Source organism: Somniosus microcephalus, chromosome 15 (genome assembly GCF_052327205.1).
Source record: "Somniosus microcephalus isolate GS21.2 chromosome 15, FLI_Smic_1.0, whole genome shotgun sequence".
Lineage (NCBI taxonomy): Eukaryota > Metazoa > Chordata > Chondrichthyes > Squaliformes > Somniosidae > Somniosus > Somniosus microcephalus.
Window position 1 is genome coordinate 39,821,976 of NC_141001.1, and position 14,331 is coordinate 39,836,306.

The window sequence follows — 14,331 nt, forward strand, 5'->3', positions numbered from 1 at the left end:
ATAAGATTGCCTCTCATTCTTCTGAACTCCAATGAGTAGAGTCCCAATCTACTCAACCTCTCCTCATATGTCCACCCCCTCATCCCCGGGATTACCCGAGTGAACCTTCTTTGTACTGACTCGAGAGCAAGTATGTCTTTTCTTAAGTATGGACACCAAAACTGTATGCAGCATTCCAGGTGCGGTCTCACCAATACCTTGTACAACTGCAGCAATACCTCCCTGTTTTTATATTCTATCCCCCTAGCAATAAAAGCCAACATTCCATTGGCCTTCTTGATCACTTGCTGCACCTGCATACTAACTTTTTGAGTTTCGTGCACCAGGACCCCCAGGTCCCTTTGTACTACAGTACTTTCCAGTTTCTTGCCATTAAGATAATAACTTGCTCTATGACTTTTCCTGCCAAAGTGCATAACCTCACACTTTCCAGTATTGTATTCCATCTGCCAAATCTCTGCCCACTCACTTAGCCTGTCTATGTCCCTTTGCAGGTTTTTTATGTCCTCCTCACTCACTACTTTCCCTCCCATCTTAGTATCATCTGCAAACTTTGATATGTTACACTCGGTCCCCTCCTCCAAATCGTTAATATAGATTGTAAAGAGTTGGGGACCCAGCACTGACCCCTGCGGAACACCACTAGTTACTGATTGCCAGTCTGAGAATGAACCATTTATCCCAACTCTCTGCTTTCTGTTAGATAGCCAATCCTCCACCCATGCCAGAATATTACCCCCAATCCTGTGATTTTTTATCTTGAGCAATAATCTTTTGTGTGGCATCTTGTCAAATGCCTTTTGGAAGTCTAAATACACTACGTCCACTGGTTCCCCTTTATCCACCCTGTATGTTACTTCCACAAAGAACTCAAGCAAATTTGTCAAACATGACTTCCCCTTCATAAAACCATGCTGACTTTGTCCTATTAAATTATGTTTATCCAAATATCCCATTACTGTCTCCTTAATAATGGACTCTAAAATTTTACCAACCACAAATGTTAGGCTAACTGGTCTATAGTTTCCAGCCTTCTGCCTACTACCCTTTTTAAATAAGGGTGCTACATTAGCAGTTTTCCAATCTGCCGGGACCTTTGCTGAGTCCAGGGAGTTTCGGAAAATTATTACCAATGCATCCACAATCCCTACCGCCACTTCCCTCAAGACCCTAGGATGTAAGCCATCAGGTCCAGGGGATTTATCCGCCTTGAGTCCCATTATTTTACCGAGTACCACTTCCTTAGTGATTTTAATCGTATTTAGCTCCTCTCCCCTGGAGCCCCCTGTTTGTCCAGTGTTGGGATATTCTTAGTGTCCTCTACCGTAAAGACTGATACAAAATATTTGTTCAGCGTTTTTGCCATCTCCATGTTTCCCACCATTAATTTCCCGGTCTCATCCTCTAAGGGACCAACATTTACTTTAGCCACCCTTTTTCTTTTTATATAACTATAGAAACTTTTGCTATCTGTTTTTATATTTTTTGCTAATTTACTTTCATAATCTATCTTCCCTTTCTTGATCAATCTTTTAGTTATTTTTTGCTGTCTTTTAAAGACTTCCCAATTTTCTATCCTCCCACTAGATTTGGCTACCTTATATGCCCTTGTTTTTAGTCGGATACTATCCTTAATTACTTTACTTAGCCACGGATGGCTAATTTTCTGTTACACCCTTTTTTCCTCAGTATTATATATTTTTTTTGGAAGTTGTAATATAACTCCTTAAATGTACACCACTGATCATGTACCGTCTTAACCTTGAATCTATTTTCCCAATCCACTCTACTCAATTCCGCTCTCATACCTTCATAGTCTCCTTTATTCAAGCTCAGCACGCTTGTTTGAGATCCAACCTTCTCACCCTCTAATTGAATATGGAATTCAACCATGTTATGGTCACTCATTCCAAGGGGATCCTTTACTCGGACATTTTTAATTAATCCTGTCTCATTACACAGGACCAAATCTAAGGTTGCTTGCCTCCTGGTCGGTTCAGTTACATACTGCTCAAGAAACTCATCCCTAATACACTCAATGAACTCATCCTGTAGTTATTTGTGCCGTTAACTCGTCCATTTTGTTACAAATGCTACGTGCATTCAGATAAAGAACTTTCAAATATGTTTTGTGACACTTAGTTCCTGCTTTTTCCCCTTTTACTACTTTACCTTTTACTCCATACCTTCTGTCCCTTCCTGACACGCTCTGGTTTTTAATTCCCCCACTGCTACCTAAGTCTATGACCTTCTCCGTTGTCATTTTTATTATTTGCTCTCTAGAAACCTCCCCCCCACTAATTAGTTTAAAGCCCTCTCTACAGCCCTAGTTATATGATTCGCCAGGATTCTAGTCCCAGCACTGGCCAAGTGAAGTCCGTCCCAACGGAACAGCTCCCTCCTGTCCCAGTACTGGTGCCAGTGTCCCAAGAAGCAAAACCCATTTTTCCCACACCAGTCTTTGAGCCACACATTTAACTCTCTGATTTTATTTATCCGAGCAAAATTCGCTCATGGCTCAGGTCATAATCTATTATTACCCTTGAGGTTCTGTTTTTTTAATTTGACCCCTAGCTGCTCATACTCCTTTAACAGAACCTTCTTCCTTGTCCTATCTACGTCGTTTGTACTAACATGTACCACGACAACTGGATCCTCCCCCTCCCACTCCAAGTTTCTTTCCAGCCCAGAAGAGATGTCCTTAACCCTGGCACCGGGCAGGCAACACAGCCTTCGGGACTCCTGCTCTTGACTGCAGAGAACCCTATCTATCCCCCTAATGATACTATCCCCTACCACTACAACATTTCTTTTTACTCCCCCCACTTGAATGGCCCCCTGTTCCACGGTGCTGTGGCCAGGTTGCTCATCCTCCCTGCAGTCCCCGCTCCCGCCCTCACAGTGAGTAAGAACCTCGAACCTGTTTGGCAAGAGCAAGGGCTGCGGCTCCTTCAACACTACCTCCTGGATCCCCGTACCTGCCTCACTCATAGTCACACCGTCCTGTCCCTGACCACAGACTACATCTGAATTAATTAATTTCATAGGTGTGACTACCTCCTGAAACAGAGTCCAGGAACTTCTCCCCCTCCCTGATGTGTCGCAGTGTCTGAAGCTCAGTCTCAAGAACCTCAATATGGAGCCAGAGTTCCTCTAGCAGCAAACACTTGTCGCAAATGTAGTCACCGTGAGCCTCAATGGGGTCCACCGGCTCCCACATTTCACAACAGTAACACATCACCTGCTCCATTCTATGTAATTAATTACATTTCTTATTATTAGTTATGAAGACCCTCTGCCCGGATATAGATGATAATATCACACCACTATTTAATAGGACTTACCAACCTAAAGGTATAAAAGAGAAGGAAGAGAACCTACCAACCAGCTGATCATCAACCTCCCTTTTGAATGCTGTCTGTGGTGCCTGTTAGGTTGATTCGGTAATGTCTGGATTGCAGGCTAAAACCACACTGGTCTTTACATCAACTCTTAATTCAGATTTTCTGCCCCCCACTGTTCTCATGTTGCCACGTGGTTGAGAGATTACTGTGTGGGTATTTACATTGAGTTGTAGTATTAGGCTAACCAATGTTTCAGAAACCAAACAAGTGTGCTAGTCTAGTGAACTAGCTCCCACAGCTGGTCTGCCCACCTAGTTTTATTTTCGTTGGCATCTCCAATGGTGAAGAGCCTCCTTGTCGGAGTGGGTGGCACACGGGCCAACCGAGGTTCCTTCTCCTGAAATACAACACAGAAACGAAGGGTGAACTCAAAACCAACACCGTCTGCATTCAACAAAAGCGATCTCAGTGCTGATCAATGGCACGCATTCCCAATTGTGGCACAGAGCTCCACGTACAACAGGTGTTAGATAAAGAGGAAGCTTCTCCCCTATAACAACAGAAAATGCTGGAAAAACTCAGCAGGCCAGGCAACATCCATGGAGAGAGAAATAGAGGCAACGTTTCAGGTCGAAACCCTTCATCAGGACTGAAAAAGCACAGGAAATGAAACAGATTAAAAGGCCAGTTTGGGGGCTGGGAAATGGGGATGAAAGAACAAAAGAGGGGTGAAGAGACATTAAGAGGTATTCAAAATGAGACGAGATGGTGATAGGACTAGTGGAGACAAAAGACGGCTCTAGATTAGGTGTGAAATGCGCTGGCAGAATGAGAGACAGCTGCCATGTGGGAGAGAAAAGGGGGAAGGGTCAAAAGAAAGGTGTGGATAAAAAATATGTAAAAATGTAATAGGGGCCGAGGTTATGATCTGAAATTGTTGAACTCGATATCGAGTCCGGAAGGCTGCAAAGTGCCTCAAAGGGCTCCAAAGCTTTTCCCCTACATTGTGTCAAAAACTCCCACGTCAAATACACTGCATAGTAAATCTGCCTCAATGCTGTCCCATCAAGCATCCCTGTGTCACTTACATGGTGGGTTAGATGCAGAGTAAAGCCCCTACACTATACCGATGAAGCTCTTCCAGGTCATCGATAGCATGCATTTCAAGCAGTCCGAAACTGCCTCTACGTTGCCTCATCAAGCCTACCTAGATCAAAGCTCTTTCTAGATGGACCGTCAAGCACTTCCACATCAGGTACAAAACAGGTTTAATATAGAGTAATTCTCTCTCTCTACACTCCCCCATAAAACTATTCAAGGTAAGGTATGGTTTCAATTCAGATTAAAGGCCACTCTACACTGGCCTATCCAGCACTCCCAGGTCAGTTGCAGCAATGTTTTCATGCAGGCACAGAGCAAGGCTTCCTCTATTCCATCCCATTAAGCTCACCGATCAGTTTTAGCATGAATTAAATGCCCATCATAAATTAACTGTCCATCAAGCATTCCCAGGGCTCAAACAACAGGTAAGATGCAGAGTTAAAAAAAAAAAAAGTTTTACACCTGAAATAGTAACCTTTATATTCTCTTTACAGTGGCTGACTGACCTGGTTTGCTTTTAAATGCAGAAAAAAGCACCTATACTGCCTCATGAGCACCACTGGGTCAAGTACAACACAAATTAACTGCAGTAGAAAGTTTCCTCTACATTGCTTTATACATAACTCCCAGGTTACCTACAGAGAGTGGTAGTTACACTATCCCAATAATTATTCCATGTCACGTACAGGTTGGAAACAGAGTAAAGTTCCTTCAGGACTACTCCATCAAACAGTCCCAGATCAGGCACATCACAGGTTGCAAGCAATGTAAAGCTGCCTTTACAGTGCCCATGGTATTCTCAGGCTATGTTAGCTGTGGCTCAGTGGGTAGCACATTCGCCTTTAAATCAGAAGGTTGTGGGTTCAAGCCCCACTCCAGAGACTTGAGCACAAAAAGCTAGGCTGTCACTCCCGTGCAGTGCTGAAGGAGCGCTGCACTGTTGGAGGTGCCGTTTTTCGGATGAGACATTAAACCAAGGCCCCGTCTGCCCTCTCAGGTGGACATAAAAGATCCCATGGCACTATTTCGAAGAGTAGGGGAGTTATCCCCGATGTCCTGGCCAATATTTATCCCTCAATCAACATCACAAAAACTGATTATCTGGTCATTATCACATTGCTGTTTGTGGGAGCTTGCTGTGCGCAAATTGGCTGCCACGTTTCCCACATCACAACAGTGACTACATTTCAAAAGTACTTCATTGGCTGTAAATCGCTTTGGGACATCCTGAGATCATGAAAGGTGCTATATAAATGCAAGTCTTTCTTTTTCAACAACAGTATAGGTTTGATACAAAGTAAGGTACCTTGTACACTATCTTATCAAGCAGTTCCAGGTAGGTATAGCATAGGTTCATGATGTGGAGGAAAGATGCCTCTGCATTGATCTACCCCATCAACCACTCTCATCAGCGATATCACAGCTTGATCCACACTGTTTCACCGAGAAGTCTCAGATCAGGTTAGAGAGAGAAAAATTGCTTTCACAATGCTCCATCAAGCACTCCCAGGCTATGTACAGTATATGTTTAATGCACTGTAAAACCTTCTCTACACTATCTCATCAAACACCCAGGTAAAGTGCAGCACAGGTTAGATACTGCACTGTATCCCATCAAGCTCAACTATAACACAGTTTAGATGCAGAGTAAAGCTAATTAGGTACCGAGTAAAGCTCCTTCAGCCCTGACTATGAAGCACACCCAGGTCAGATACACCAAAGATTAGATGCTGAGACAAAAGTCACTTTAGACTGTTCCATTAAGCACACTCTAATCAGGTACAGCATGGACTAGTTGGAAAGTAAAGCTCCCTCTATACTGTACTAACAAGCACTTCAAAGCCAGGAACAGAGTAGATTCGATGCTGAGAACAGCTACCTCTATACTATCCCAAGAAGCACTCCCAGCACACTAGGGATTAGATGGCGGGTAAAGCTCCTTCAACACTACCCTATCAAGGACTCCCAGGCCAGGTACTGTACAACAGAGATTAGATGCAGATTTAAAAATCCATCTACACTGTCGTGCCAAGTGCCTCCAGTTAAGATACAGCAGTTAAAGGCAGTTATGCTCCATTTATACTGCTCCATGAAGCACTCCCAGCTGAGGTACAGCACAGGTTAGGTAAAAAGATCCATTGCCAATGCCCCATGAACACTCTCAGACAAGGTGCAGCTTAAGGTAGGTGCAGAGCAAAGCAACCTCTACTCTGCTCCAGTAAGTGCTCCCAGAACAAGTAGAGCAGGGATTCGACGCACAGTTAACCACCTCCATACTGGCCCATCAAGCATTCCTGCTGCAAGTAATGCACAGGTTCAATGCAGAGTTAATTAATGACTATAAAGTTCCGTGGACTACTCGCAGAAAAGATGTAGCAGATATGAGATACAATGTGCCTCAGGCCCAACCCCTTTTTCACAAGTGTAACATTTTTCCACTTCTTACACCAGCCATCCTATAGCCAACTAATGATAACCTAGGGACACTTTTGTGATATGGTCCCATCTCCACTCAGAACTGCATTTAGACTGCAGGAACCATGGTGCATGCTCTTTGAGTGGGAGTGTCTGTCCTTCTCCTCCCTCTGAGCACTGACATTTGCTTGCACACTCACTTTCCCTGTGTGGGGGAGTGTCCGACCTCCGTACACGTGTGCTGTTCCTACTTCCCTCCCCTCTCTATCTCTCTCACACACACAAACACTGGCCTCTGCTCTCTCGCTGAGAGTAGCCAGCCATGCATGTTCTCTCATTCTGTGGGAGCCCCTGTTCTTTCTTTCATCGCAGAAGAGTGAGGCTGGCCTTCGCTCTTTCTCTCGGTTATGGAGCAGCTGACTTCCATTAGCTCTTGCTCGCGCTGCGAGGGAGTGGCTGCCCTTTGCTCTCTAAGGGAGTGGCTGCCCTTTGTGCTCGCTCTGTCGAGAGGCTGGCTTCTCTCTATGTGGGGAAAACCTGAACTCTGAGCACATGATTTCTCCCTCTACATAGGAGAAATTGTCTCTCTCTCTCTCTCAGGGAGTTGGTGCCCTGTGTGCTGAGTACGCTGATGGCAGCTTCAGTGACAATAAAGATGCTACAATTGGCTTCAGTGCCCTGGCTTTTCAGAGGGGCGGGAAATCTCCCTGGTCTCTGCTCCTGGTTATTATCCAGTGATCTGTCCTGGTGAGGGTAGAAGGATCTGGAGAGTGAGCAGCACAGAAGGCGGCCATTCAGCCCATCATACCTGTGCCAGCTCTTTCAAAGAGCCATCTAATTGTTCTTTCATCCCCATTTCCAAGCCCCCAAACTGGCCTTTTAATCTGTTTCATTTCCTGTGTTTTTTCAGTCCTGACGAAGGGTTTCGACCTGAAACGTTGACTCTATTTCTCTCTCCACGGATGTTGCCTGGCCGGCTGAGTTTTTTCCAGCATTTTCTGTTGTTATTTCGGATTTCCAGCATCCGCAGTGTTTTGCTATCGTAATTGGTTCCGCTCCCCTGCTCTTTCCTCACAGCACTGCAAATGTTTCCTGTATATAAATATATAATCCAATTCCCTTTTGAAAGTTATTGTTGAATATACGTCCATCACCCTGTCAGGCAATGCATTCCAGATCATAACAACGCGCTATATAAAAAAAAGTTCTCAACCGGCTCTTTCGCCAATATCTTAAATCTGTGCCCTCTGGTTACCAACCCACCTGCCAGGCCACGACAATACCAGGTAGGGAACTGACTAAGAACAAGATAGACTGAAGCCTCCCTCTCAAGTGATGGCCACAAACATTCCTCTCACGTACCTTCTCCTTGGATTCAGCCAGAGCCAGCTTGGGACTAGATGCTGACCGGACGATGCCTGTCTCTTTTCCTTTCTGCTCCTCCAGCGGGGGCTGCAAGTTGTTGAGGGCTCCGTAGCTGCCCGTTTTGCGGAGGTGGGTGCGCCACGCAGCCGGGGACTGCTGCTCCTTCTTCTCCTCGTCCTGGGCAGCCGTTTTGGCGGCAGGGCCTGTAAACTGGGTGCGCAAAGTAAAGAGTTTATTAAGTGATGGGAGCTGTCAGCCATAACTCAACCACCTCAAGCCGGAGGAATGACCAATGGAGCAGAAAACAACCCGCTGAAGCATAGCCGGAAAATAAAATAAGCCAGCAGACGTAGGAGGCTTACCTCCCATTGACAACAGTGGTGGAGAAGGGACTGAGCTGCCTATGATTACAGCAGTGGGAGGCACCACCCCACCTTTCTAACATCAGGAGTAGGATGGGCTTACTATTTTGACATTAGGGGTAGCGGGGGGAGGCTCATCTCCCTTAGTCTCCCATTCTGTTTCTTGCCACTCTCCCGTAACCGAACTACCTCACGGCCAATGGAAGCGAAATGCGGCCTGGTCAACCGGAAGCGTAGCCAAACAAAATGAAAAGCTGGCAGAGGTAGGAGGAGCTTACCTCCCGCTTGACATCAGAGGCGGGAGTGGTCGAACATCCTCCTGCACGGTCCTCTGCCGCCCTTCCAGTACAGCAGAAATCGGACAAAAGAGCTCTTTGATGTGTGTGGTAACCTCAAGAACTCAACCTCAGAAAGGAGAGAAGCACCTCCAGCAAGCTGCAGCCATCCCCCAAACAAAAATACATTCTGAACCATAAAAAAAAAGCACTAAATACAGCGGGGAAGATTTCCTCTGGTCAATATGTGTTGGCAACATCGTAAACGTGGCAAAAACATCTAATGACTAATAGTTCCAGTGAAGTTCTTTTCGAAGACCTTCAAGATTTTCTTCACAATGGCGGCCAGAGGAAGTCTCGCCCCCGCCAATAATTAGCAATCGTTTTTCAGAGTCCTCCTGTGCCTAAAGTGTTCTGGATATAGTTACTACGGCTGCTTCTAATTCAGAAGCGGCTGAGCCCCAGGGATGGTCTGAGGGCAAATCCGTGCAAATGTTTTGAGTGTAAAAATTATTTGAGTGGCAACCAGGGGTCCGAGAGTAAATTCACAGCAATCAGGGGACTGAGAGGGAATGCGCACCAATCAGGGGATTGAGAGGGAATGCGCACCAATCAGGGGGCCGAGAGGGAACACGCACCAATCAGGGGGCCGAGAGGGAACACGCACCAATCAGGGGGCCGAAAGGGAACACGCACCAATCAGGGGGCCAAGAGGGAACACGCACCAATCAGGGGGCCGAAAGGGAACACGCACCAATCAGGGGACTGAGAGGGAACGCGCACCAATCAGGGGACCGAGAGGGAACGCGCACCAATCAGGGGGCCGAGAGGGAACACGCACCAATCAGGGGGCCGAGAGGGAACACGCACCAATCAGGGGGCCGAGAGGGAACACGCACCAATCAGGGGACTGAGAGGGAACACGCACCAATCAGGGGGCCGAGAGGGAACACGCACCAATTAAGGGACTAAAAGCAACGAAGGAACTAAAAGTTGTGCATTTTAACTGCAGCCAGTCAGATACAGGGGAGAGCACAGCCATATTTAGGCTCACATGGATCCTAAATGTTTTCCTGAGAGCTGTAGTTTCTCATGGTTGTGTGCAGGTTCCCTGCTGGTCTTTGATGGCCTGCGCAACTTTCATTGCCCCTGGATTGTTTCTACAGGTGGATTATTAGTCATGTGCCTCAGGGATCAGTGTTCAGGTCATAGTTGCTCACAATGTTCCAAAAGGATATGAAACTTGGAACAGAATCAAAGCTGTGTAAGTTTGCTGATAATACCAAATCTGTGGAAGAGTAGCTACAAATAACCGAATGTAGGACCAGAGAGATATGGACAGTCTGTGAAGTTGGGCCAAATAGTGGCAGATGTCGAAAGTGCAAAAGAAGAATAAACAGTGGGAGTACATGATGCATAGTATTAGACTGCAGGGCACAAGAGAGGAGAGATCTCGGCGGGGTGGGGTGGGGGTTCTTGTGAGTAGCTTGTTGAAACTATCAATGCATAATGCCAGTAAAGAGAACAGGTCTCGGGAATGAATAATGAACTTGTACAAAGCACTGGCCTGGCCCCACCTGGAGTGCAGAGTACATTTCTGGCCGCCACGTCACAGCAGGGACATCTTAGATAACGGTAATTGATACTTTAGATTAGGCACCTGGGCATGGAGAGACTACAGAAGCTGGGAATATCTACACTGGAGAAATAAGTGGCTTCAAATGGCTCAGAAGAGATTCTAAGGAGTATTGACGATTGAAGCCTTATAATATCTTTGGCAGTCACTAACTGCTATAAAGGGACAGAAGCTCATGCTTGGAATAGGGAAGAACAGTTTGGATTTAACTACTTTAGAGAGGGTGGTGAATATATGTACGAGATAGACAGTGGAGGTGAATAGTGAGGGCAGATTCAAGATGGAGTGGCACAGATACTTAGCAGAGAAAGCAAGCTAGAGGCAAGAGAGATAGAATTGTGTGTGGTACTTTCTAAACCTTGGGATCAGCCAGATGGACTGCAAAAGCCTCTTATTGTCCTGTACATTTCCATGTTCCAATATAACACATTAGCCCCCAGTATCCTCGCAATACACCTCAATCTATTTTAAAAAGGCAACCAGTGTGGCATTAAACCTCTTTTTCACCCTTAGTATGCAATAAATGAGCAACACTTGCTTTCAATGAGGTCACATTCCCTCTCGCTTCAACAATCCAGTCCTATCCACATGAAGGAAGGTAGGTGAGATGAAAGGGGGAGAACACTCAACGCCCAATGCATGTTTACCCGCCCCTCATGCAGCCTGTGAGAGTCATACTGAGGTTGTGCATTGTAGAGCAATTTCCTGATTGACCAAATTCAGGAATGTGTGGGATGCGGATAAAAAGACAGGGCATCTATGAGAACGTACAAGGTTAACAGATTAGCTTGTAGATTTCTAGAGTTTCTTTTACTCTCATTGAGAAATGAGAAGTTAGATTGGCTCCGATTTGCAGGAGGAGGTTTGTCTAAAATTTAGGAGGTTAAAAGAGGAGGAAGACCAAGAGAAAAGCAAGACAAACCACGTGCGCATGCAGCACACCAAAAGCTCCACCGAGATGGGAAACCTCAACATGCAAGAAGCTCACCGCTGCTCTTTGACCTCTCTGGGGGACCAGGACAATGCCGGTTTTGCGCAGGCCCTGTCGCCAAGACGTTGGGTCACTTGGCTGACAAAAAGGTAGGAAAGGAGTAATGAAGTCAAACTGGAGCCAGAGGAGAAAAAGAGAAAGGCAAGTGAGGTATGGGTGAGAGTGAGAGAAAGAAAGGGAGGCAAGAAAGGGCACAAAGGAAGGACAAATAGACCAGAACGCATCCTCATTCTGCAGATAACATTACGGCCTTGATATAAATGAACGTCTTGATCAATTAAATCCCAAAAAGAACAATGAGTCATGCAAGCCATTCAATGAATTAAACCTTCCGTATCACTGTATCATTCCTCAGTCAATACCTAAATAAATCAGGGAGCAGTTATTAGTGGAACAACATCTGGCAGAGTTTTGACTCTTAAAAAAAAAAGAGGAATTAGTTTTCCTAATTAAAAATGATTTCAACATATGAGCATGCTCACATTTCCACTTGGGCCACCATTACTGTACATTGGCAGACGGAGAAGTGCGATTGAGTGAGTCCCTTAACTCACCAAGCATCGATTCCTGTACTCCAGACTGCACAGGGCAGCAGCAGAATAGACTGGATCACCTGATGACTGCATCTACCACCGTGGAGGACCTGGTGTCTTACAATAGGATCGTGTACTTTTTAAGATTGCTTTAGCCCCCCCAAAAAATCCTTAAACATTTCTTCCCAGAAAAGGGTAAGCATAAAGGCCAAACAATATTTAAAATACAGCTGCGAGTCCAAGACAGACCACGGATGGAGCCTTGTACCTTGTGTGACTCATATACCACGAATTCCTCCACCGAGTCATCAGGGAAGCACAGCTAATTTTTAAAAAAAGATTATATTGAAAATGTTGACAGACATGCCCCAGTGCGATGCCTCTGATAAGAGATGGTGATTCACAGTGAGGCTTCCTGACAAGGACACCCATGTGCACAGAATCCTAGGCCCAGATATTTACGAGGAGGAAGCGGTGGCACATTTTGTGCGGGGGGGGGGGGGGGGGGGTAGGTGGCGGGGGGGAGGGAACAGGGAAATGCAGGAACGCAGAGGTCCAGCCATATTTAATGGCGGGGCCTCATCATTAGTTTTTTACTCTGTTTCCCACCCGGCAGCCAGCCAGATTTAAAGGCCATCTGTCGGGCGGGAAAGCCAGTGGTAGACAGCTGCAGCCGGAGACCACTGGGAACAGTCCCCGTCGATCAGTAAAGATCGGGGCATGGTGGGGAGTTGTTGTTGTTGAAAGATTAGGACATTGAGGTGAGGGTCGGCGGAAGAGGCTGGCCAGGAGGGGTCGGCACATCGGGGGCCGGGGGGGGGGGGAAAGGTCGGCAGATTGGGGGCGGAGGGGGTGGGGAGGGTCGGCAGATCGGGGGCGGAGATGGGTGGGCAGGGTCGGCAGATCGGGGCAGGAGGGAGTGGGGAGGGTCGGCAGATCTAAGCAGAAAATTTGATGGAGCGGCAAGGGGGGGAAAGCACTTCTACTCCTGGCCCACAGGTAATGCTGGAAAAGCATTCGTCTGCTGGAATCAGAGACCCTGTTTCCCTTTAGCTGCCACGTTTCCAGAGCTCTGGGAAACTAGGCCTAATCCCACTAAATTCAGAGGGATCCCAAAATCTGAGGAACTGAGCCATATTAAAATATTACTCGGAGGCCCCTAATCTCACCAGGAAAGAGACAAATTCATGGAGAGGGTTGGGTCGGGTTCAGATATTTACCAATTTAAAAACCCCCAACACTACCCTGCTGCCGTGGCGGGTTAATATTACTCTCTGAGTGTCCATGCAAGCATCATTACTCACAATAAAAAATGCAGCAAACTGTCAAGCAAAAAACAACGGGGCACTCTTCACAACAACACGGCAATCTTCACAAGAAACAACACAGCAATCTTCACAAGAAACAACACAGCTTTCTTCACAAGAAACAAAGCTATCTTCACAGCAATCAACACAGCAATCTTCACAAGAAACACAGCAATCTTCACAAGAAACAACACAGCAATCTTCACAAGAAACCATGATGTGGAGTTGCCGGTGTTGGACTGGAGTGGACAAATGCGAGAAGTCACACAACACCAGGTTATAGTCCAACAGCTTTATTTGAAATCACAAGCTTTCGGAGCGCTGATCCTTCGTCAGGTGAAGTGAAGAGATGCATATAGGCACAGCATATATAGTCAGAGAACGCTGCCAGATGATTACAGGTAATCTTTCTAACTGCCCTTAATCACACCTCGGCAGAGAGATAATCACAGCAATCAAAGGTGTGAATGGTGTCCAAACAGGTCAGTCAGGAAAACATGACATCAAAGAACAATGAGGTGGGGTCACAAGGGGTCGAATGTTGCAGATGCTGGGATCTGTATGAAAAACAAAAAACTATAAGAGAAACAACACGGCAATCTTCACAAGAAACAACAAAGCCATCTTCACAAGAAAGTACACAGCAGTCTTCACAAGAAACAACATAGCAATCTTCACAAGGAACACAGCAATCTTCACAAGGAACAACACAGCAATCTTCACAAGAAATACAGCAATCTTCACAAGAAACAACACAGCAATCTTCACAAGGAACAACAAAGCCATCTTCACAAGAAAGTACACAGCAGTCTTCACAAGAAATACAGCAATCTTCACAAGAAACAACACGGCAATCTTCACAAGGAACAACAAAGCCATCTTCACAAGAAACACAGCAATCTTCACAAGAAACATACCAATCTTCACAAGGAACACAGCAATCTTCACAAGAAATAACAGCAATCTTCACAAGAAACAACACAGCAATCTTCACAAGAAACA

At 45.9% G+C, this 14,331-nt stretch overlaps 1 protein-coding gene across 4 annotated transcripts in view; it reads right to left on the reverse strand.

The window, feature by feature from the left end:
• Positions 1-14,331, reverse strand: part of LOC147106636 (protein phosphatase 1 regulatory subunit 12A-like) — a 305,116-nt gene that overhangs the window by 76,678 nt on the left and 214,107 nt on the right. For 3 of the 4 annotated variants that reach the window (XM_086007657.1, XM_086007656.1, XM_086007658.1), the window contains exons 10-11: positions 8,223-8,435; positions 3,656-3,741 (exon numbers count right to left, since the gene is read on the reverse strand). In XM_086007657.1, coding sequence (XP_085863783.1) covers positions 3,656-3,741; positions 8,223-8,435 — 299 coding nt within the window. Of the gene's footprint in view, positions 1-3,655; positions 3,742-8,222; positions 8,436-11,486; positions 11,604-14,331 lie in introns of all 4 variants that reach the window. The other variant, XM_086007660.1, reaches the window with a different exon arrangement.